The sequence below is a fragment of the Rhineura floridana genome, chromosome 6 (genome assembly GCF_030035675.1).
Source record: "Rhineura floridana isolate rRhiFlo1 chromosome 6, rRhiFlo1.hap2, whole genome shotgun sequence".
Taxonomy (NCBI): Eukaryota; Metazoa; Chordata; class Lepidosauria; order Squamata; family Rhineuridae; genus Rhineura; species Rhineura floridana.
Window position 1 is genome coordinate 138636246 of NC_084485.1, and position 24805 is coordinate 138661050.

The following is a 24805-nucleotide window of genomic DNA, read 5'->3' on the forward strand; positions in this document are numbered from 1 at the left end:
TTCTCCTCCTTAGGCTCAGTATTGTCTTTGTAAAAATTGAGCAAGGGGAAGAATGGGGAGGACACCAGCATTCATTAACTCTGTCTGCCATTGGCTCTGACTCCACCTGCTGTTGGCCTCCTGCCCTACCAGTCGCCATGGGCACCATCCTCCCATCTGGGAACCATCCTGTAGATGCTTATGAGCATTTCAAACTTTCAAATAAACACTCATAGGATTGCGTAGCAAATACTTTTCCAATCTGGGCACCGGAACATTTAAGATGAAGCTGTTAAACCCAACAGGTATGCTATGGACCAATTTAGACCCTTCCTTTCAACCTTGTTCTAGGGGACAATTTCTCTTTTAAAGTTGCCTTGCTTTAGCAGAACTCACCACAGCACACCCTTGAAGGGTTTCTGAAAGAACACCACAACACCACAAAACAAAACAAAGCTTGACCTAGAATGGCTGGTTTTTCCTCTGCAGTCTGATGACTTTGGAAGGCAAAGCAACCATCTCTTTGGAGCCAGCAGCTTCTAACGTCAGAGAAAGGGAAAGCCTTGTCAAAGGCTCAGCAGTGCTGGAGCACACATGGATTTTTATTTTATTAGAATTGGAATATATTCAGGATGCAGAACAGCAGAGGTCAAAGGAACGGCAATATGCAAAACGTAGAAGCTGTAGGGGACAGGAAAGAAGGAAGAGGTGGGAGTGATTTTTTCCCTTTTCTGTCTTCATGGTAGGATGCAAAAAGGCTTTGATCGTTAGGCATAGAAAAAGGAATTGAACCGCTTCTTTTTGGATGGATCTTTAACGTTCGTTTGACCATATGGACACTGGAGAGAGAGAGATGAAAAGTCATTCTTGATGAGGCTTCAGCATTGCCTATGGTTGAAGAAAGAATTAATGATGTCCTATAAATCGTTTGTGGCTTCAGGACTTAAAAGAGAGAAGGGAGGGGAGAGGGGAGGAATTAAGCCATGCATCCCTTTGCCCCCTGCCCAAACAAATGGTCCTAATTATTGTCCAAGAGACCACCCTGCAAAATATGGTCCTATTCACTATACAGTATCTGAGATGACTTCTCTCCCCCCCCCCAAGTCTGTATGCAATCCAATGCACACCAAAGTGAAAGAAAGGAAATCTCACTGAAGTCATCAAGAGATCTTACTTCCTTCTAAGGTCATGGGGGTGGGTGGGGGAGGCAGGCACAAATTTCTCTAGCTATAAAATGCAAAGTGAAAGCAAGAATTTTCTGTAGCCAAATCCTAGTGCCTGTTGACTTGAAATTGGGCATAAATCCAGTGTGGCTTGCTTCCAGGAAAGTGTGCATAGGATGGCAGCTTCAATACTCACAATTCAGAGCAGTTTGGAGAAAAGCATGACTGCGTGAAGCCCTATCCACCGTTAATGCAAAGCGGTTTTTAACCCCATTCAGATGACTAAATAAAACAGGTATATAGGCTGCTAGTAGAGAATCAGTGAGGTTGGAGAAGTTATATACTTTCTTTCCTCTGAACAGTGAATAATAAATAAATTCTACCCTGCCCTTCCTTTTATGCCAGCCCAGGGCACTTAACAATAAAAATGCACAATTAAAACAAAATTAAAACCACAATACAAAATACCAGATACAATACATAAATGATGCCAGTCCTGTTGTGGATGCATTGAACTGTTGTTCAGAAATAAATTGTGCAGTATAATTAGACATTGATTGGACCAATCCTGGTTGTTTTGCGCAATTGATTTATGGTTAGACAGGAGGTCAGGTTTTTTTTTGTTTCTCTGCAACCTGCCATGTGTAAGGTTGCAATGTTTGGTGGGTTAATCAGTTACATGAATTTATTGCAAACACTTTCATTGATCAAAAATATGCTTCTGAATAATCATGCAGGAGATTTAATTTTGAATGTTGAAATATTTTGTCAAGTATTTAAACTAGGGATGGGGAACCTGTGACTCTCCAGATGTTAGGCACCAACTCCCATTAGCTGTAGCTAGCACGGCCAATGGTCAGTGTTGATGGGAGTTGTAGTCCAACATCATCTGGAGAATATCGGTTCTTCATCCCCAACTTTAACAAACCTCAGGTAGAATTCACCATCTTAGAAGATACCTTCCTTCTTTCCCCACACAGAAGGGCATGCCTCTTTCAGGGTGGTGCCAATCACAACTCATACATGTGTAATCTACAGGGAAGTATGGCTTTTTCTATAGATTTAATTAGCAAAAACCCGAAGAACAGCCCATCTGCCATATCTTGAGTTATGGAAGATGAAAATTTGGAATATGATGGTGATGAATAAAATGGGAGGGAAGTAGTAACTCAGACGACATATTTCAAAAGAATTGGACTTTATTTATCCAATATTGGAACAGATATAGAACTGGGAAACAAGCGTCATTAGACATTTTGACAATGTGTTAAAATTGATTAGCTGACATGTAAGCTGTAAGATTTGATTCCCACCCACCCCCTTTTCACTCAATCTGGTCTTATTCAATATGCTCTTTTTATTTGAACAACATACATTTTTATCAATTAATTGATTTTAAAATAAATAACTCATAGTGGTCAATTAAGTTTTCTTTCATGAAATGACAGCCCAATATGGGTATATGCATAGATTTTTATGGATTTTTAAATGATACATTTTATTGTTTGATATATTTTATTGTTTGAACTCTGTGTAAACCATCCAGAGACTTTGGGCAGGCAACAACTAAATTATGAAACAACAATGTGATGAGCATGAAGAAACTTGGAGGCATAGTGAGTAGAGCCATTGACTTATTACATCTCATAAGGCACTCTGTCATTACCCCTCCCTTCCAGAACATTTCTGGACAAGAGCGGAAACAGCTCTTGGCATTTGCTATAATGAAATTCACACTGAAAAGTGAAAGTGGTAATCAACAGTTTCAAAATGACCTTCGAGATGTTAAAGCCCCCCCTCCTGACAATATTTTATACATCCCAATACTGAACCTTTTACTTCGGGACGGGTTGCGGGCCCTGCTGATTTCAGTGTAAATTGCATTCCAGTGATAGGTTCAGCATTATAAAGGGAGATTCAAACCAAGTTATTATGATCTGTTACTGCTGAATGTGAAAACTACATTGAAATCAATGGCATCTACTCGTTAGTTTGTTAAGGAATTTAGGTTTGTATTTTTTAAGGCTGAAAAAGGGGGTTGGGACTATTTAGCAAGGTGTTCAGGGCAGTTGCTGGCACTTAAACTGATTAGATCTGGTATTTTGTTTTCTGTAAAAACATTTTTAACAACTCATAAACCAAGGCCATAAACATTAGAGACTATACAAAGAACACTAATATATCTTAAATCTATAGTATGCCAAATGGTTCTTAATGGACTTTTTCGTTCACCCAGTCACATATTTCCAGAGGTGTCTATGGGATTTTGGAGTTTGTTTTCAATGTTAGCTGTGTTTGCACACATAATAAAATGACCACAAACTGCATAAAATGTGTTCAGGTTTGTTTCTTTATACCAACAGAAATGGAAAAGACCCCATTCTTATCCACATTTGCTTAAGAGTAAGTCCACAAACATGTGCAGAATCATGTATAAACATATATATGTTGTTTAGGAAAAACCCAGCTGTAACCTATTTCAGTCCCTGGCAATAGATGTAGCCAGATTAGAAGTTAGATCTTTATAAAAGACTCTAGATGAAATAATTGCATTTTAATTACTTTTTATTTCATTGGCTGTCAGGGGTCTAGCCAACAACAAAAAATTTTTTTTATGTGTTGCACTTTGCAGTGAGACCATTTACTGCTATTGGCTGTAATTATTTTGTGAATTATCCATTTATCCATTTTGAGATTGATTTTAGCTTACAAAGCCAGGATAAAAATTCCAAAATACAAATAAATGAGTAAGTGCTCAGCATTTCATATAGCACTTTTAACGTTTTCAAAGCACTCTACATCCAGTAATTGTGAAAATAAGTTTGACAACTAAGCACTCCAGCTTAATCAGTTCTCTGGGTGGATTAGTAGCAGGCTGAAATCCAAGCACTTTGGTTTCTCTGGCTTGTAAATCAGGCTTTCCACTGCATTAATTTATGTCTATCTTGCATGCACGCACACACCATCCTATACAAAGTTACACAAAAGTGGAATTCAAGGGGATTTATGCTCAAGTACATGGACATAGGACTGCAGCCTCAATGTACTTATGGCTTAAGTCACAAGTCACAGGCCAGACACAGAAGCCAGTGTAAGTTAAAAGTCTTGGATTTTAGCTTTACCACTTAAATCCAATTTAAAACTGACTAAAACCAACTGATTTGTTGATTAAGCAGCTTCCTCATGGGAAGCTGATAGGAGGCAATGGAGGTTTCATACTCACATGTCTGCAGGAAGAGCCACAGCAGTGTCCCCTCTGCGAATGGGCAATTTTGGTGAACACTAGGTAGCCAGTGACTGGATCCATGTAATCATGCTGCCCAGCCTTTTTAAAACAGAGAGAGAGAGAGAAAGGAAGAACCCCTTCTAGGCTCAACTTGGTACATCCTTCAGTTTTGTGATTGCAACAACAGACATAGACTTGACTTGCACTTTACATTCTTCCTGCTCTGCTGTGATTTCTGCTTAACAAATGCATACAGAGAGCACCCCTTGTCATTGAGGCTGATGGGCAGGAAACCAAGCAAGCCAAGAGAGCATTGGGATTTCACCTGTGTTGCAGTCAGATGTTTATTTGTTTAGGGTGACATGATACACCTCACCCATTTTGACAGCTTTCAGCCCGTTATTCTTTTCATGAGTTTGCAGGGCTGGTCCAACATCACAAGAAACCCAAATGGTTGCCCGAAGCACCAGACTTCTAGACTGTTGCTATTTTGGGGTGGGATTCAACCACATACTGGCAAATTCCGGTTGCACAATTATAGTTAACTGGGAAGTCTTGCACAACAAATCCCCAAAATTTAACTATTTGGGATAAGGAAAGTGACAGGCCAATACAGTGAAAAGCGTGGAACAACACTTGCCTTCACTTGACATAATCTAACCTCCCTGCAAACAAATCAGAGTGAATGCTCAACAAACAGGTAGTCCAAGGAGCTGTCCAAGGTGTTCTTGAAAGTTCAGACAGCTCCTTGAAAGTCTGGACTAAAACCTGGAGCGGATTCCACCGCCCCACTGGTATGGAGCCACCAGCCACCACTGCCCCAAAGCAATGTGGCCCTCGTGTTGAAAAAGTTTCCCCACCTGTGTTATAAACAATTACGTGGGCATATGTACTAGTGGGCATATCACTTAAGGTGCACATTTGCTTTTTTCCCTCCCAAGATGACTTCCAACTAGTGATAACATTACTGTGCAAAATGGCCATATTTGTATATGGGCTGGTTCACACAGAGTTTTAGTGCGGGTCTGGTGCTACTCACAAGTCCCTTTTAATTTGCATGGTTCACATGACGTGACTGGCAATCAGCAGCTAAAACACAGTTTTCCGCTTTAAATCCGTAGTAAAAAACATGCTGTTTTAATCCAAAAAGGGAAGATAAATACGCCTCCAGTTCGTATGTCTAGGGGCTTGTAGATGCTTTACTCCAATGCTTCCCCTCTCCACGCCCACTCCCTCCTCCTCCCTTTGTTCATCTCATTTCCTGTTTGGCTGGCTCCAGTTCTGCAAGCCTATTGCAAACGGTGCTTTATTTCACCCCCCCATCTGTGCACAAAAGCATAACTCTGTTCAAGCAAATATTTGCATTCCAGCTGAATTGTAGCAGTGAAAACACAAATAATCACACTTCGGGAGAGGAGGTTATGAAACTTTGGAAAAAACTGAGCATACTCAGTTGCAAGGGTAACCAGAGGAAGCGAAATATTGATCTTAAGAGGGTATGGTCATTAGGAAGCTGAGTGATTAATCCTTTCCTTTCAGTGTGAAGGAAAAGCACCAGGTTTGCAGCTGGCTTTGAGCCCCCTATGTGGACTGTGCAAATAGAAAACGGAGTAAAAGCAGTGTTTTTAATACTGTGTTTTGCTCCCATGTAGATAAGCCCTATAACACTGACTGCAACAAATAGTTGTGAAACACACTGGGTGTCTCCCTCCTTCCCCTATTTCAATATATCCATAAGCAAGGCCTTGCTGTGAAACATTCCCTCCCCCAACCCCCGCTATCTACAAAGATGGTTGCCCATGTGGTAACAGACAGAATACTTTTAAAATGGCCTCAGTATCACACACACTGATTTGGGGTTTAATAGTGCAAGGCTTATTTACTTGGACTAGCTTTGGTGTTGCTACCATCACACTTTTAATGGGTAAGGTTCTCTTGTACAATTTGTTTAGTTACAAGGCAGGATCACACATGTGAACCATCTGCTCATTTTCTCCATGTGATCTGTGGAGGATACTGCACTGAGAAACCACACACTGAACCCAGTCATCCACACATACACATCCTGTACTGCCCATATTACACTAATATGGTGGAGGATATAGGCTAGAAATTTATTAATCCACTTGGGAATTGATAAACTCCCCTTTTGCTTCAGAGTCCTCATCGACATCCCCTGAAAAGGGGGAATCCAACTCCAAGGTCATGACAATATTCATGTATTTGATTATGTATTGAAATAAGCTTTAGTTTCCATGCCTTTGATACTCCCTTTAAGTTTTTTTTCCTTATCAACAATTTGCCAGTAGCCGCACCTTGCAAACAAATGGGAGCTATTCTATTTTTTAAAAAAATATTATTATTAATTAATTGATTGATAGATAGATATCATGCCCTTCCTCCCAGCAGGAGCCCATTATGTAAAATCCATGTTAAAAATGAAGAGTTGAGTACCAAAGCTTACAGAACCCAGAAGACACCAATGTGCTTTCTAGTACTAAGATGATCAGCAGAAGACCATCAGAATCACAACAGTATTCGGCTAGAGATTAGTCAAACTAGCAGTGGTCTGAGTATCAAAGCACATTGCTCCCAGCAAATTGTTCCCAGCAAGGGTCTTCCAAAGAACAGGGAAGTGAGGAATCTCTGTGCACCTGGTCACCACTACTAAGATTCAAGTGAGAAAGTGGAGCATTCATGGATCCTGCACCAGGGCTGGCTCCAGGTTGTGGGGACCTGGAGCCAGGGGTCCTCTGGTAGGCCCCCGTCTCTCTCATTGGTGGACTTAACTAGCTGGGCGCCAGCACTCAAAACAGCACTGGAAGACTGTGACTACATCCTTTCAATTTCCCAGTGTTCCAGAACAATGCTAAGGTAGGACAATGCAGGAAATTAAAATGGGGTCTAGATCAATGTGGTTCGACTGATGGGCCAGAAAAGTAATTTAAGGGCTCCCCAAGGTGGAGTCCAGGAGCTGCCCAAGGATGCCAGGTGTTGATGCTGGCCCTGTCTTGCACAAAACTCTCTTTAGCCACCTGTGCTGATTCATATGATTTCTGCTGGTTCACGCCTCCAGAGATGCATGCACAGGAACAGCATGGCTACACCTACATTGAGGCCTGTTGTCAAAGACATGCGCCTCTTCATTCTGTTCCCATCAGTGTGGACAGAAGGTGCCTTCACTTCCTTGCAATAGTAGTTATGCCGTCTTAGGTCTCTCTCAGACAGTAACAGTGGTAGCAACAACAGAAAGCACCACACACAGTGTAGGCAGTTAAGAACATATGTATTACTTTGGTGCATCAGACCAAGGGTTATCTAGTTTAGCATTTTTGTTTCATACTGTGGCTAGTCAGGTGCTTCTGGGCACTTGCAAACAGGACATAAAAAACAACAGTCCTTTTGGTTCCTGGAATATAGTAGGTTGAACATGGAGGTTGCATTTATCTATCCTGGCCAAGAACTATAATGCTGGTGGTTTTAATGAAATTTTAATCAGTAAAAATGATAGGGCATGGGTCTAGGATTAGACTCGCCATTACTTATAAAGTGGATTACCCCTTGAAAGAGGATGCATCTTTTATGGCTTTCTAACAAGCAAAAATCGTGAGACTGCGTTTTCGAGCTTCCTCGGTTCTTCTTGTCGGGCAGCTGCGGTGAAAGAAAGAAAGAAAGAAAACGGCGCAGTCTTCCGTGTGCGCGCACCAAGGAAAACAGTTAAGGCTGGGTTTGGATTGATTTGCAGAACAGCAACAGCCCGGACCTGGAAGGCTGCTGCACCAGGATCACCCAGTCAAAGCGAGGCCAAGATGAAAGAAACGAACTCACTGCGCATGCCTCGTCGTGGAGTTTCACGATCCTTTTCTCCTCTTCTGTTAACCCTTCGCTGCCCACGCAGGTGTGCTCCTCCCCTGAGCGCTGCCCAGCGGGCTGACTGGTAGACGGGGGCTCAATCACCGCCGCCGCCTGGGCAGTCGAGGCGCTGCTGGTGGTGCCGGTGGCACCTCCCCTTCCCCCTTCCTGACTGGGGTCGTGGCTGACAGGCCTCCGTCCATGCTGGGACTCGCTGATGCAAGCCCTCGGGGTGGGGATCCCTCTGTAGCAGCGCACGAACGACGTGGCTGCCATAACCGGGGTGGGTGGGATGCGGGTCCCCCTTTTTCATGTGACAGGAGCCGTAATTGCTTAGCGGGCTCCCGCGTGGCCGCTTCCTTCTACAGCCAGGCTGGGCTCCACCCAGTCTCACTGGGCCGCTGTAGGAAACGCTCCTGGGTCCCTTAAAGCGGCCCGTCCTCGGCACCCGTTTGTAGTGGAAGTTTAACGGGTTCACATTCAGCTTTTACTCCCGCGTTGCAGGAGAGCCGATAAAACTTTCTTTGTGCCGGCGCTCGGCCCTAGCCACTCTTTTCAGTGCCAAGGCTCTCCTTGGAAACCAAAAAGTATAGATGAAAGGGACTCTCGGGTCCTTGAGCAAGTGCAGAGTGCATTTCCTTCCCACCATCGGGTAATTTCCGGAAATTTTATTGAATGTTGTTGCATTTTTATTGTTATGTGAACCGCTTTTATATTAAGCTGTAGAAATATTTTAAACAAATAAATATATGTAGTCCCCACCCATCAGAGATAAAGGGGATTGGTTTCCAGATCAGAGGAAGGTGTTAACAAACCCTTCCCTTAAGCATTGATAAACATTTCCCTCCAGTTACTATGTTTTTTGCGGAGGAGGGGATGGCAGCTCCCCCATCCCCCATGTCTCTTGTAGGAAAGTAATCCCCCACCACAAGCACTCAAGCCATATTTTTTTGCCACTGGGAAAAATCTGATTAGGTGATTTCCACTTTCCAATTAGTCCTTCTCTACTGCTCTTCAGAGTGTTGTCTGGAATGTAGGTTACCTGTTGGTTGATACTAGATTGGTAACGGACATTTCTTATATTTATGTCATGGGTGGACAACCAGCAGCATGAATGCCTCATGTGGCATAGGCAGTGGGAGACTGTGGCATCTTTGGAGTAGGCTGACTGTTCATTGCCTTTGTGAAGGACATCTGCACCCTCACAGAGACCACATTTGTTCCTATACCCCATGGATACCAAGGTAAATACAAACCAAGATGGATATAATAAACTACTCTTGGCAATAACTGATATCTTGTTAGTTCCAGAAAACTGCACCCTGTCAGTCCCCATCACTGGCATGTCACTGCCAGTGGAAGTACAAGCCCTACAGAGATATGGACGCTTTCAGCAGTAGGGAAATGCTCGTAAAAGCACCCTAAAGCAACATGAGAGGAACATCTTACACAAAATATTTCTTTATTCCTAAATGTTTATCCTGCCCTTTCTCCCAAAGGAGCCCAGGGCACCAAACGTTAAAACAAGACAATTTAAAACGAAATAAAAACATATTTAAAAACAAAACCATCTAAATCATTTTTAAAAATCACATACCTTCATAATATTATTGTGTACCTCACTAAATTCTGCTTTTGCTTAACTTCACATTGATTCCTATATATATATAGGAATGATGGAAGCTTCCTTATTACAGAGTCAGACCAGAGTCTGTCTAGCTCAGTATTGCCTACATTGATGGACAGTAGCTCCAGAATTTCAGAGAGGGGTCTTTCCCAGCCTTACCTGGTGATGTCAGGGTCTGAACCTGGGACCTACTGCATGCAGATACTTTACCAGTGAGCTACTGTCTTTCCCAAGGAAAGGGCTTGTGTGCCCTCTCTTCTGCACTGGCGCAGATATATTTTATTTTTCTCCACTTTTTGGTGGTGAACCCCAGGCTATGGAATGCTCTCCCGAGGGAAGCTCAACCAGCCCCCACATTGTTGTCTTTCTGGTGTCAGGCTAAGGCTTTGTTTTCCTAGGCCTTTTAAGATCATGTTTTACTCCCTGTGGTATGGTGGTGTTCGCTCCTGCATTTGTAACAGATGCCCATAGTTCTTGTCCTTAACTTCTCTGTTTTATATTGTATTTTAGCTGGAGACTGTAATTTCTTTTATGCTGGCTTGGATTTTATGTCTTACTGCAATTTTTATTATATATTATGTTTTAAAATTGATTGTACAATGCCCAGAGAGCTTTTTTATAGGTGTTCAATGTGCTATGTATTTTGGAAAGTTGTTTGCTTGTTCTCTCTATATGTGGTCACTTCTTAAGGTATCGTAACCAAATTTGGCATGATGGTTCCTGAGTAGGGTTGCCAGGCTCAGGGCCTGAGAATGCTTCTGTATCTTTAAGAGAAGAGAAACCTCAGCCAAGTGCAGGTTTTCTTGCAACACTGAAATGGGAAAAACCGCAAGGTGGAATTCTCCCTTCCCCCTTTACAACTTTTAGAGATACAGAAGATCTCTTGGTTGCCAGGCCCAGCCTCCAAGAGGTCTTCTGTATCTTTAAAAGTTGTGCAGGGGGGAGGGAGAATTCCACCTTGCGGTTTTTCCCATTTCAGTGTTGCAAGAAAACCTGCACTTGGCTGAGGTTTCTCTTCTCTTAAAGATACAGAATCATTCTCAGGCCCTGAGCCTGGCAACCCTACGCACGAGGTTCAGGAAGTGTGCCTTTCCCTTGTAATTCTAGCATTTACTGTTGTGTCCCCAACTTAAACTGGCCTTATTGTCATTCTCTCTTCCTAATGTCACCAAACGAGTATTCCCAGGTTATTATTTTAGCTGGGAAGCCATGACACTTAAAAAAGAACATGGTCTTTATAGATTAGTACTAGATCATCATTCTGAAAGACACAGTTTACTTCATGCTTTGCGTATGCAAGGCTGCAGGTTTGGCCCTAGACACTGGCAATTAAAAGGATTCTGGGGTGCAAGGCTAGGAAAGTACTCCTCCTCTGACCTTTGTGCTGCTGCCAGAGTCAAGTAGACAGCATTGAGTTAGATGATGTGTACGTAGTGTCCTTCTATGATCTTGGCACTAGGTGGCATTGGGCTTAGTTGTATCTGGGAGGAGTCAGGAGCTTTCTGTTACTGTTATCTTCTTGTTGGAGAGAGATAAAAAACCTCTTGTCTAACTTCCTGGCCTGTGTGTCCTCTAAGACTTCCATAACTAATGGCTACTCATAAGACTTCATATAAAGCGTTCTGCTATCACTATTTTATTTAGCAGAAGCTGAAAACTGGAGAGACAACAAGCTAAGGTCCAAGATGGATGAGGGCAAGCTCTCTTGCATATGTGTGAGCAGTTAGCAAACTATAGTTCAATATATTGTAACTCGTCGTCCTTTTCAACATGCTAACAATATCACTCACGGCAGTGTTCAGATGAAACCAACCACTTTTAGCTGTTCATACGCAGGGGTGCAGTATTATTAGTGTGGCATTTCCTACACTCTGGCACTCACTGCCCATTGACATTAGACAGTTGCCTTCCTTGTATTCTTTTTGTGCCTGCTAAAAACTTTTCTGTATAGGGAAGCACACCCAGATATGTAATGGTGTGTATTTTAATCCATAATTTTAATTTAGAATGTATACTGTTAAGTTGATTTTATCCATTTTGCTTTTTATAAACTTATTAAAACATTGATTTTAATTGACCATTTTAATGTATATTTTATTTAATAGGATATATATATTGCTTGATTCTTAAAAACAAAACAAAACCCAAATCTCTATAAACAGTTTACAAGAAACATATAATTATCAATAAAAACGGTTAAAAACAAGTCATTAAAACATTTTAAAAATAAAACGGTAGTAAACTAAAAAGGAATTTATTTATTAAATTCATATCTGGCCCTTCCTCCCAGAAGGATTAAAACACAATAGCATCTATGTATCTGGATAGGCTTTCTTAAACAAAAATGTTTTAAGCAGCCCCTGAAAAGAATGCAGTGAAGGTGCCTGCCTGATGTCAATAGGCAGGGAGTTCCAAAGTGTAGGTGCTGCCACACTAAAAGATAAATTTCTTAAAAGTGCAGAATGCACAAGTGTGAAACACACTAAGTAATCCACTTATGGGTTTTATTTACAGTTAAGAAGTATATAAATTTTGTTAAATAAATAAATAAAAAACATTTTTGATGACTGGTTAACCAGCACATGGAGCTCATGGGCCAGTGTGGCATAATGTTTAGAGTATTGGAGTAGGAGCTGGGAGACCCAGCTTTAAAACTCCACTCAACCATAAAGCTCACTGGGTGACCTTGGGCCAGTCACAGTCCCTCAGCTAACCTACCTCGCAGGGTTGTTGTGAGAATAAAGATGGGGAAGAGCACCATGGATGCCACCATGAGCTCTTTGGAGGAAAGTGAGATATAAATGTAATAATAAACAATTAAATAAATAATTGGGTGGGGAACTTCTATATTATCGGCCATGGGTATGGATACACCCTTGTGGCTTTTTTCTTCAAATAATACTGATGTAGTCAATAAACATTCACTAATTTCCTGGGCTGGAAACCTTGATGCCAGTGTCACCTTCAGGATTTTTTTTTGGGGGGGGGGCCTTCAGACAACACACCTTCAATAGGCATATGAATATTTTTATGCTCACGCCACTTCTCCGAATGGTGAAAGTTCCAGGGTCACAGCGCTTTCCCAGGTTTGGTTTCCTTTAAAAAGAAGCCACTGGCATTTTGTAATACTTACATTTATTTATTTATTTCTATTTAGAAGAATTTACAAGTCTCAGTGAACAACAACAAGAACTCATGTTTGTTATTGGAGGCCCTTCTTCATGTGCCCACTATGAAGGAGGTGCAGAGGGTGGCAGTATGAGAATGGGCCTTTTAGGTGGTGGCTCCCCAGTTGAGGAATGCTCTTCCCAGCGAGATATGTCTGGTCCCATCATTATCAATGTTGAAGCGCCAGGCAGAGATATTCCTGTTTACCTAGGCATTTGATTTCCTTTGGGATAATACGGTATGATAATACCCTAGCCTGTTGTGGTGTTTACCTTTTAGTAGGGTGGGGTAGGATTCATCCTTTTTATGATATTGCAGGATGAGCACTTTTAGTAAATAATGTTGTTTTAGTCTTTTGATGTTGTTTTAAACTTTTATATTTTGAGACATTTTCTGTTGTAAGCAGTGAAAAATATAATAAATGCTACTAATAAATAAGCAGCATACATGAAAATAGCGTAAAACCACCATTGATAATATACAAATAAAGCCAGCCACATATAAAAACAAGTGCACCTAGCTAGATTATATGTCCTGACAGGCTTGCCAAAACAATAAAAGTTTTTTAACAGGTGTCTAAAACAGTACAGAAGATCCTCCGTGGAGCAGAGTGGTAAGTGGCGGTAACGCAGCCGAAAGCTCTGCTCACGGCCAGAGTTCGATTCCAACGAAAGGAGAAAGTCAAATCCCCGGTAAAAGGGGTTGAGGTCCACTCAGCCATCCATCCATCCTTGGTCGGTTAAATGAGTACCCGGCATATGCTGGGGCGTAAAGAAAGGCCGGGGAAGGAACTGGCAATCCCACCCCATATATACGGTCTGCCTAGTAAGCGTCGCAAGACGTCACCCTAAGAGTCGGAAACGACTCGCACTATAAGTGCGGGGACACCTTTACCTTTTTAAAACAGTACAAAGACCCTGCCTGCCTAATATGAATAGACAAGGCGCTCTAAAGCCCAGGAGCTGTCACTGTAGCTCCCTGTCACTTTCCCACCATGACACACAGACAAGGGGAATTTAGGTGGAGGCACAACTTAAAAATTCCAACAAAGTCCTCTGTTCCCATCTCAGATTTCTAAGGAGTCCCGCAGTGCCCTGTGATCAAGGGTATAGTTGTCCAGGGTCTCGGGGTCGTAGACTCCTTGCTTTTTTGAGAACCAGGTCCCAGAAGTGTCCCTGTGTCTCCACCAACCTGTGAGCTAATTATCATGAAAGGCAAGTGTGTTAGCCACTGAGAAGAGTCTTCTAATTTGCTTCCTTGTCATTTCCTGCTGATTGGAGCCAGTCAGAGTGAAAGGAGTTGCTATTAGTTCCTACTTCAAATAGACAAGCTGTGAAGAGTGACATTTCTGTAATTGCAGAAGAAGGGACAGCGAATCCTGGTGATAGCATCCTGTCTACATCATCAAGCAGTTTGGTAGCAGCAGGAGATAAATGTGTAGACACTGAATTCAGTAACTCAAGCAATACCTCCGACAGTGAGAAAGGACAGTCAAAAGATGACTACAATAGAGAAGCAGAAGGCTGTATTCAAGCATGGCCACATTATTCTATAATCTTAGAAGGGGGCATAGCTGTGACTATTATGAAAGGACCCTGCACTTCTGAATTTGCTCGTACTCTACGGGCTGTGATGCCTACAGAGCCTAAATATACATACACATATACATATGTACATAAATGTAGACATACATACTTACATAAAGCTGTGGAATTCCCCTTCCACAAGGGTGCAGTTACCACCTTTTACGGTATACTTTTTGTCAGAAGCGGAAGGCACACTTTACCCTGGCCTTTGACACCTGAAATAGAGGTTTTCAGGACTCGCCCTATTCTCTTAATTATAGTCTGTTTGAAACTGCTTTTAATGTTGCATTTATCAATTCCGCCCTGGGACCTCCTGGTGAAAGGTGAGAAATCAAATCAACAAAGTGCCCAGGTGCTCGCACAGAGAAGCAGTTTGTCCATTCGTACCAGCAGCGTCTCTTCTGGCTGGCAACGGTTCTCTAGGGTCTCAGGATCTTTCCTCGCACCTGCTACCGCCTGATGTGTTTTTTAACTGGAGATGCCAAAGGTTGAACTTGCATGCATTAATGGAGACAATCGTCAAGAAATCAGAAGAAGGCTAGGACTGAGGAGGGCAGCTATGAGAGAACTAGAAAAGGTCCTCAAATGTAAAGATGTATCACTGAACACTAAAGTCAGGATCATTCAGACCATGCTATTCCTGATCTCTATGTATACATGTGAAAGTTGGACAGTGAAAAAAGCAGATAAGAGAAAAATCATCTGAAATGTGGTGTTGGAGGAGAGCTTTGCGCATACCATGGACTGTGAAAAAGACAAATAATTGGGTGTTAGTACAAATTAAACCAGAACTGTCACTAGAAGCTAAAATGATAAAACTGAGGTTATCATACTTTGGACACATAATGAGAAGACATGATTCACTAGAAAAGACAATATTGCTGGGAAAAACAGGAGTAGAAAAAGAGGAAGGCCAAACAAGAGATGGATTGATTCCATAAAGGAAGCCACAGACCTGAACTTAAAAGATCTGAACAGGGTGGTTCATGACAGATGCTCTTGGAGGTTGCTAATTCATAGGGTCACCATAAGTCGTAATTGACTTGAAGGCACATAACAACAACAACCCTGTAACTCAAGGGGAGAGCATCTGCCTTGGATGCAGAAGGCCCCAGGTTCAATCCCCGGCATGTCTCAGGAAGGGCTGGGAGACGACCCTGCCGGAAACCCTGGCGAGCCACTCTGCCAGTCAGTGTGGACAGTGCTGAGCTAGACAGACACATGCTCTGGCTCAAGATAAGGCAGCTTCCCATGGTCCTTTGCAAGAGGAGCGGCACACAAAGTGAATTCCCTGGTGCTGCTTTGGGTCTTCATAGGTGCTCACAGTAATACTCAGAGGGCATTGAGCCCTTTGCCCAGACCTGGGACCCTCCAGACCTGCTGTCCTCAGAGACTAGCCCTGCCTAATGCTTATCTGTCAAGCTATTCTAGCCCTTTCGCTAAGGGCAACGTAACAGAGGTTTTGAGAAGAAAACCCAGGCAACTAGAGGCAAAATTCTCCAGGAGTGAAGGGCACATAGAATTGAAACATATCTCTCCTCACTCCAGTAACAGATGGGGATATACAGCTTCTCTCACCACAAACACACACACACACACAAAGCATTGGCACCCATTTGAATTTCTCTCCCACCCCCACCCCCACTCTCACAGAAAGGAGGCTAAGAAATGGGAGTGGTTTGAAAACCTAATCAGATTGCAGATGATCCCGGGGGAGTTCCTGTGCATTTGTAGTATAAGAACCTCATTAAAAAGCATCTCCATTGTGCTAATCACAGAGGGGGAGCTATGAGCAGGGTGTGTAGGCTAGTGCCAGATATATGTTATTAATAGAAATGGACTAACACCAAGGTTCAAAGGCGTATGATATATATATGGGAGAAATTCTTTTTCTTTCTTTCTTTCTTTCTTTCTTTCTTTCTTTCTTTCTTTCTTTCTTTCTTTCTTTCTTTCTTTCTTTCTTTCTGTAACTCTGTGCTTCACAGAACGATAATCTTATAACCAAGCTGCTGTTGCTAGATGTTCTTTTCCTTCTTTCATTTATAATTGTAACTTATTAGGAAACTTATATTCTAGCCCACAGGTTTGTGATAGGTGCACCTCCATTATATTTTCTGCAGTTAGAAAAATCTATCGTGTTGTAAAAGTTTTATCTGTAGAATAATAAATAGATTTGGATTGGAAGGGGGAGGAGGGGAGAGGAACGTTTTAAGAACAGACACCCCTTCCAAATAATTGGGGGCTGCTATAATTGCTGGTGTATTCTACCTAAAGAACTGCATAAAATCAAGAACTGGCATTTGCTATGCATGCATGTGTGCGCACACAAATAATATTTGATTTCACTCAAGTAAATTGCCACCTTAAATTATTATTGTGCTTTCACATGAGTCAGAATTTGTTTATTTATTGTTTATTTGTTTATTTATTACCCAAACATGTAAATATGGTGACTAGGTATAAAGGAGAACAGGACTCCTGCACCTTTTATAGTTGTGTAGAAAAAGGAGTTTCTGCGGGTGTCACTTGCAGGAAATGCACAACTATTAAAGGTGCAGAAGCCTGTCCTCTTTTTTTCCCTAGCCGCCACCCTCTTCTACTTACTGTGACTGGAGGTTTGCAAAATTCATTACATTTGTTCAAAGACTTGCATATAGACAATGAAGGGAGACTTGGATTTTGTGGACTGTATATTTAGGCTGTAAATCTGAACACATGCACTAGAGGGTAAATCCCACTGTATGGAGTGGGTCTTCTGAGTAAAATGTACTGGATTGCTCTGTCAATGGTATGGTAGCATGTTGTTTCTATAGGGCTGGAGGCTCATTTTCATAACCAGCTGAGACTGTAGCCATCAGAAGCTAGGTGTATTTATTTGCAAGCTTACCTTATATTACTTAGTACCACATTTACAGGATGCAAAGGCTCAGTTTCTGTATTGCTCTATAATAGAAATGTCAAATGAATCACATGTCACAAAACAGTTGCAGTCTTAGTTCACATATGCAAATTAATCAGTTAGCAGCTGCAACAGAAAAGAGAAATCGAGTTTGAAACACCCATCACAGATCAAACATCAAAACTTTCATGTCACTTGATATCTCCTCAAAATGGTACTGTTTAATGGAAGTAGTTCACACATTTCACTGTGAGCCACTGAATGAGGATAGAGTTATGTCTGCATGTGTAAATCAGTTCTTTTAAATGTGGCTTGTGATTAGGCCCACACTTGGCTTAAAATCCAAATTTGATGACTTACCAGATTTATGGATCAGGCTGTAAATTTTTGGAGTTAATATTAAAATTGGATATTCAAGGCTGTGTGTTCATTGTGATTCTATAGGATCACAGAAAAATGTTCAGAGTATGCCAATAGATGTATCATTTAACTTTCTGAGAATGTCAGCCTTGCTGATTAAGTACCTTGCTCTTATAGCTGTAAAAATAACATTGAAAATGGGTGCGCAATGCCTGCTGAAATCCAGAAGCTAGGGTTAGCCAACTAAGACTTCCAATAGTTTGAGCTAGGGTTCCATAACCTGCAGAGCTTCTTACCATTTTCTATGGCTAGGAAAACCAGAATAAGTTTATGCAAAATAGTAATAGAATAGAACAAATTATAAAGATAATATGTAGACTTCCCATTTTGCATAGCATAGACAGGTTGCTAAAGTCAGCCTTTCTTAGCACAGAACTAAAAGAAATGTCCACACTTCCCTGGAAGATAAACTGCTGGCATCCTGGCCTTAAGGAATCTTCACAGTTGCTAATCATGAAAATTCTGTCAGCTAAAAATAGGCAGGAGGAAGAAAATATATAACATCAAGGAGGCAAACAAATGGATTAGTTGCTCCTGAAAACATCCCCTTAAAGATGCTGTTTTACTATGCTTGTCATGGATTGTGAAGATGTGAAGCAAAATTAAATATTCTTGCTGCATAACTTGATTTGCACACAGTTTCTGATCATGTGTGTAGCTGTAGACAGAGCAGCATGTAAGAAAAGGAAATGCACACCAAGGACTGGTTTGTTATGCAAAGGGCAAAATGATCACAATTAGAACAGATGGATTCTTGCTGGTACTGTAACATGATCAACTGTAGTCAAGAAAAGAGATAATACAAGCATAGGACCGCTCTAATGCACCAGTATCCCAATACAGTCACATCTGTTTAGTTGTAAATGTTTCGGGGGAAAGGCTGCAGGACTAGAATATCTGATGATTCACAGTTTAACTTCTCTTTTTGATTGAACATTTGTAAATTAACCCTTGATTTGTTTGAGAAAGACTTTATAGAGGCATCAGTTTGTCCTATGGACGGGGGCCAGGGTGAAGCCTCATAGTTCTTTCACTATAAATCTAGGAGTTCATTGTGTGACATATGGTGAATGTACATGAGTTCCAGGGACGTGGTGGTTGCTTTGAATGGTGCTTCTTAGCTTGGGGTGAGTAATTGGTGGAATTAAAAAGTTTCTCCAGAACTTGATTAGACAAATTCTAAAGCTGCACAAATCTTCCAGGAGCATCACTGGATTTGCCCACTTGTCTTGTTGTTTTTTGTTTTCAAATAAAGTTTGGATTAAGTTTGTTCTGTATGAGCAGTAATCCAGGACTTGGCATTGTACATAATAGTAAGGCTGTGTCTGTCTATTTTTTTTAAAGTGCATATAAAATGGAGCTCCTTTTTCCTCTCTTTCTAAAATTTGCAAGATAGATCTCTGGGGGGAGGAGGAGAATGACTGAAACTTTCAGGCCAATTGGATGGAAAACATAAGACGTTACAGGCAGCAGGAAAGTCACTGGATCTCCTATTGAAAGCAATAGGAAATGGAAATGAAGAACTCTTGGAAGCACTATCTATTATCTTTGATAACTCATGGAGGATGGGTGAAATGCCAGATGACTGGAGGAGGACTAATGTTGTCCCTATCTTCCAAAAGAGCAAAAAGGAGGAACCTGGAAACTACAGATGAGTCAGCCTGACATCAATCCCTGGGAAAATTCTGAAGGAGATTATAAAGTGGTCAGTCTGTAAGCACCTTGAAAACAATGCTGTGATTACTAGAAGCCAACATGGATTTGTCAAGAACAAATTATTATTTTATTATTATTATTTATTACATTTGTATACTGCCCCATAGCCAAAGCTCTCTGGACAGGTTACAACAATTAAAAACATTAAAAACAAATACACAGATATACAAATTTAAAAACACATTTTTAAAAACAATTTAAAAACACATGCTAAAATGCCTGGGAGAAGAGGAAAGTCTTGACCTGCTGCTAAAAAGATAACAGTGTTGGCGCCAGGTGCACCTGATCAGGGAGATCATTCCATAATTTGGGGGCCACCACTGAAAAGGCCCTCTCCCTTGTTGCCAGACTCCCAGCATCCCTCGGGTAGGCACCCACAGGAGGGCCTTTGATGTTGAGCATAGTCTACGGGTGGGTTCATGTCGGGAGAGGCGTTGCATCAGGTATTGTGGTCCCAGGCCATGTAAGGGTTTATAGGTTAAAACCAGCACTTTGAATCGAGCTCGGAAACATACAGGCAGCCAATGCAAGCGGGCCAGAATCGGTTTTATATGTTTGAACCATCTGGTCCCTGTTACCAGTCTGGCTGCTGCATTTTGCGCAAGGTGCAGTTTCTGAACCATCTTCAAAGGCAAATCCTGCCAGATTAATCTTACTTCATTTGTTGATTGGATAACCTCCCTGGTAGACTGTGGGAATGCTGTGGACATAATATATCTCAACTTCAGTAAAGCTTTTGACAAAGTGCCCCATGACATTCTGATTAGCAGGGTAGCTAAATGTGGACTGGATGGAACAACTATCAGGTGGATCCACAGTTGGCTACAGAATTGTACTCAATAAGTGCTATCAGTGGTTCCTTCTCAAACTGGGAGGAGGTAATGAGCTGGGTACTGCAGGGCTCAGACCTGGGCCCAGTGCTCTTCAACATTTTTAATGACTTGGATAAGGAGGTGTAGAGAATCTTATCAAATTTGCAGATGATACAAAATTGGGGGGCACAGCTAGTACCCTGGAAGACAAACAAAATTCAAAGTGATCTTGGTGGGCTGGAGCATTGGGCTAAAAACAGCAGAATGAAATTCAACAGGGATAAGTGCGAAAAAAGAAACTAAAAGCACAGTTATAAGATGGGGGATACTTGGCTTAGCAATACTACATGTGAGAAGAACCTTGATCACAAGCTGAATATGAGCCAACAGCGTGATATGGCTGCAAAAAAGGCAAATGCTATTTTAGGCGGCATTAACAGAAATATAGCTTCCAAGTTGTGTGAAGTAGTAGATCCCCTCTATTCGGCACTGGCTAGCCCTTATTGTGAGTACTGTGTCCTATTCTGGAACCGCACTTTAAGATGGATGGAGACAAACTGGAAAGGTTTCAGAGAAGGGCAACAAGGATGATCAGGTGACTGGAAACAAAGGCCTATGAGGAGAGACTGAAAGAACTGGGCATGTTTAGCCTTGAGAAGAGAAGACTGATGGGAGATATGATAGCATTCTTCCACTACTTGAAAGGTTGTCACACAGAGAAGGGCCAGGATCTCTTCTGGATTGTCCCAGAGTGCAGGACACAGAATAATGGGCTCAATTGACAAGGAGCCAGATTTTGGCTGAACATCAGGAAAAACTTCCTAACTGTTAGAGCGGTACAACAATGGAACCAATTATCAAGGGAAGCAGCTGGACAGCCACCTGTTGGATATGCTTTAATTTGGATTCCTGCACTGAGCAGGGGGTTGGACTCATTGGCCTTATAGGCACCTTCTAACTCTACTATTCTAGGATTCTATGAGTCTTATGAATGCAAAGACAACAAATGAAATAATAACAAACGGATAATGAAAAAAATGTTATTTTAACAAATTAATAAGGGACTGAATGAGATTTTAGTAGTGAAAACAAATGGAATAATGGACCATGTGTTTTTTTACACTGCACCTCTAATTGGTATGAAGTGGTTGCTGTTTATAGTGTGTGAACCTATGTTTAGTGTATGCCACCCCCAAACTGAGGTTATTGTGCTAGGCAAGCAGGTCAAATCTCTGTGTGATAACTGTTCCCATGAGTAGCTCACTATGAGCTGGGACGTGCTGCATGATCAATCTTACAGCAGTATCCGTGTGAATCGGTTTGTGTGTGCACTAGTCTTGAGACATGTAGAGCAAAAGATAATTTCATTAACAGATGTGGGTAAGGTTGACAACTGACAAGATAACTGGTTTTGTTGCTTAAGGAAAGTTACCAGAATAGCAAAAGGCTAGGGCATGTTTAAAGCCAAATACCCTTGGCTAATAGACAGCTTTGGTGCTGGGCCTAATTCTTAGAGGCACTGAGCACCAATGGACATTGCCCCCAAACTTACAATTTGTGATGTCAAGAGTTTGTGCTTGTAGACATAAAACACTTGCTTTGTGTAATGCTACCGGGACACTTCCAGATGACTGGTTTCTTGAGCATTCATCCAGATTTGTTTGCAGGGAGATTAGATGATGTTGGCTATTTAATGAGCATTCATTGTGATTTGTTTATGGGGAGATTTGATGACATTGTGTCAATGCAAGTGTTATCCCACAGTTTCCAGTGCATTTTCCTGGGTGTGTTTCATAAGACCTTCCAATCAACTATAATTGTGCAGTCTGAATTTGCTGGAATGTGATTGAATCCCCCCCCCCACGGCAGTCTGGAAGCAGCCCAAGTGTGCAACACACCAATTCAGCTAGGTGCTCAGCTGATCTATAGGAGCCTCATGTAACAGAGTCAGACAACCTGTAGGAACATCATGAGCGATATTGAATCTGGAACGTCAGGAAAAACTTCCTAACTGTGGTACAACAATGGAACCAATGACCTAGGGAGGGCTCTCCATCACTGGAGGCATTCAAGAGGCAGTTGGACAGCCAGGTATGCTTTAAGTTGGATTCCTGCATTGAGCAGGGTGTTGGACTCGATGGCCTTATAGGCCCCTTCCAATTCTACGATTCTATTATTCTGTGATCATATGGTTATGGTTTGGAGGTGGTCAGGGCATGGTGCTGGATAGAGGGATTCCTATGAGCAGCTGGGCTAGAGAGTCCTTTAAAATCTGGCTGCTGGGGACTTCCGGGAAGGGTGACTTAGCCTGTGCCTGCTTTTGAGACGGGCTCCTGCCTCAAAAGAAGCTTATTCAGATATATCAGTCAGTTTTTTCTTTTTTTTTTGACTGATTAAACTTCTCCCGGGTAGGGAGAAACGAAGAGATTAACCTCAAAGCCTATTTTTGTTGGGACGACCAGATCTCATTAATTTATGGGACGAGGTCCAGCCAACGAAGGTGGGACGGATTTTTAACAGCAAGCTCTATCTGATAAAGCGAACGTTCACCTTATCTTCTAAGAGAGAACGCACTAACAGGCAAGCACCCTTCTTTCTATATTTTTCTTTTACTTGACTTAAATTGTTGCTGTTTAAAAGAGATTTGCCAGATTGATCAGTTTTTGACATCTCACTGGGGAGCCATAACTTCTCTCTGCTACGCACTAATTAATAGCTTATCTCTGTTTTTGTTGCAAAAAGCTGTCCTGGATTTGCATTCTAAAGATATACACAGAAGAGGGATTTCTATTCCAGATTTTTATTTTGAAAAATATTATACTGTTTTGAGACTACTCTCTTTTTGGTCTATTTTATTTTGACGAATCTGTTTCTTGACGATTGCCATTAATTGTTTCGATCCTGGGAACTGCATTTTGTTTACTTAACTATTGGAGAGATAAGGCTGTCTGCTTTGTTTATACTGTGATGTCACCAAGTTTGGAGTATTAACCCAATTGTTGCTGAAATAAGAAGTGGTTTTCCTATATTTTTCTTTTAAAATGGCAATTAAGAAAGTGGCTGAAAATCTGGAAATAACTATGTTTCAGAAAATAATGGATGAGATTGAGATAATGAAAATTGAATTGAGTAAAATGAAGCAGGAGATTAAAGATATAAGGGTCCCTGTGAGAGAGGTGACCCTGGAAGGGGTCCCTGTGAGAGAGGAGACCCCGGAGATTGGAACAGGGGTCCCTGTGAGAGAGGCGACCCTGGAGACTGGAATAGGGGTCCCTGTGAGAGAGGAGATCCCGGAGATTGGAACCAACGTGGAACAGGAACAAGATTTGGAGTCTATGGACTTTAGAAATAAAATCTATTGTTTGGAACTCAATGTTATCTCTGAAGAAATGAATGAAGATTCTAGAGATAAAGTTATCAATGGCATGGATAATCTTCTGGACTGGAATGATGTGATGGAGCCCAATATAGAGAAAATCTATGGAATTATCTGCAGCCATGTGACAATGGAAAAACTTTTAAGAGATGACCCAGTGTATTTTGAAAAAAAGAACAGAGATATGATTTTACAGCAGTATTTCAGCAACCTATTCAGAATGGATGGCAAGAAAATATTTGGGATAGAGGTAATCCCCATCAGACTCTTACTATATGACTATGGCTTTGACAGCAAGATTATTATGGAATACTGATAATGGAAGATTGGATATTGAAATTACTGGACTTAACAAGATTACTGAAGATGGAAGATGGAAAATGGAACTAATAGAGATAATAGAACAATGGCTACTGAAATTATTGAACCTAACAGATTCTGATGTGATGGATTAATTGAAATGTTTATTTTGACTATGGTTATGACAATAAGATTATCATAATTAGTAATGAGATGGATTAATCGATATGTTTATCTGGAAAAAAAAATTGATAGATATATTTCTTAAAGAATTGAAACCTCTCTTTGACTTTTTGTGGAAAGAATAAAGTAATGTTTATGAGATTTGATGATTAAGTAAGATAACTACTGGAGGAAAGTGATTTTATAATATGACTTAAGAGACAGGATTGTTATATATTATAGACTTATAACTGATTTGATCTTTGACAAATGGGAAGTCAATATTTTACTCTTTATTTTTTATTTTTCTTTTTTTTTTCTTTTTTTCTTTTTGTTTAACTATTTTTGATTTTGTTTTTTGTCTTTGAATGTTTTATGATTTTGTCTTGTATGTTTTATGAAAATCTGAATAAAAATTATTGAAAAAAAAAAAAAAAAAAAAATAAAATCTGGCTGCTGGGATGGATTCCCTAGGGCAGTGGTTCTCAATCTTTTTTGGTTCGTGGCGCACTGTAAAAC

The 24805-nt window shown here is 41.1% G+C and overlaps 1 protein-coding gene across 2 annotated transcripts; it reads right to left on the reverse strand.

Annotated features, from left to right (window-relative positions):
• Positions 1 to 560: 560 nt before the first annotated feature.
• C6H1orf53 (chromosome 6 C1orf53 homolog) lies at positions 561 to 8806 on the reverse strand. Of its 2 annotated transcripts, none has more exons than XM_061633958.1 (3): positions 8197 to 8790; positions 4366 to 4467; positions 561 to 818 (listed from the first exon to the last, which is right to left on the reverse strand). In XM_061633958.1, exons 1-3 carry the CDS (start codon positions 8494 to 8496, stop codon positions 747 to 749), a joined length of 474 nt encoding a protein of 157 aa, XP_061489942.1. In that variant the 5' UTR covers positions 8497 to 8790; the 3' UTR covers positions 561 to 746. The 2 variants fall into 2 exon arrangements, with proteins under 2 accessions (XP_061489942.1, XP_061489943.1); XM_061633959.1 differs by having other exon boundaries at positions 783 to 867; positions 8197 to 8806.
• Between the last annotated feature and the right edge of the window lie 15999 nt (positions 8807 to 24805).

Coding starts and splice junctions, on each gene's coding strand:
- C6H1orf53 (XM_061633958.1), bottom strand. CDS start 8,496: ATGGCAGCCACGTCGTTCGTGCGCTGCTACAGAGGGATCCCCACCCCG. Junction 4,468..8,196: donor TCCACGACGAGGCATGCGCA/GTGAGTTCGTTT, acceptor TGTTTTAAAAAG/GCTGGGCAGCATGATTACAT. Junction 819..4,365: donor GTGGCTCTTCCTGCAGACAT/GTGAGTATGAAA, acceptor CTCTCTCTCCAG/TGTCCATATGGTCAAACGAA.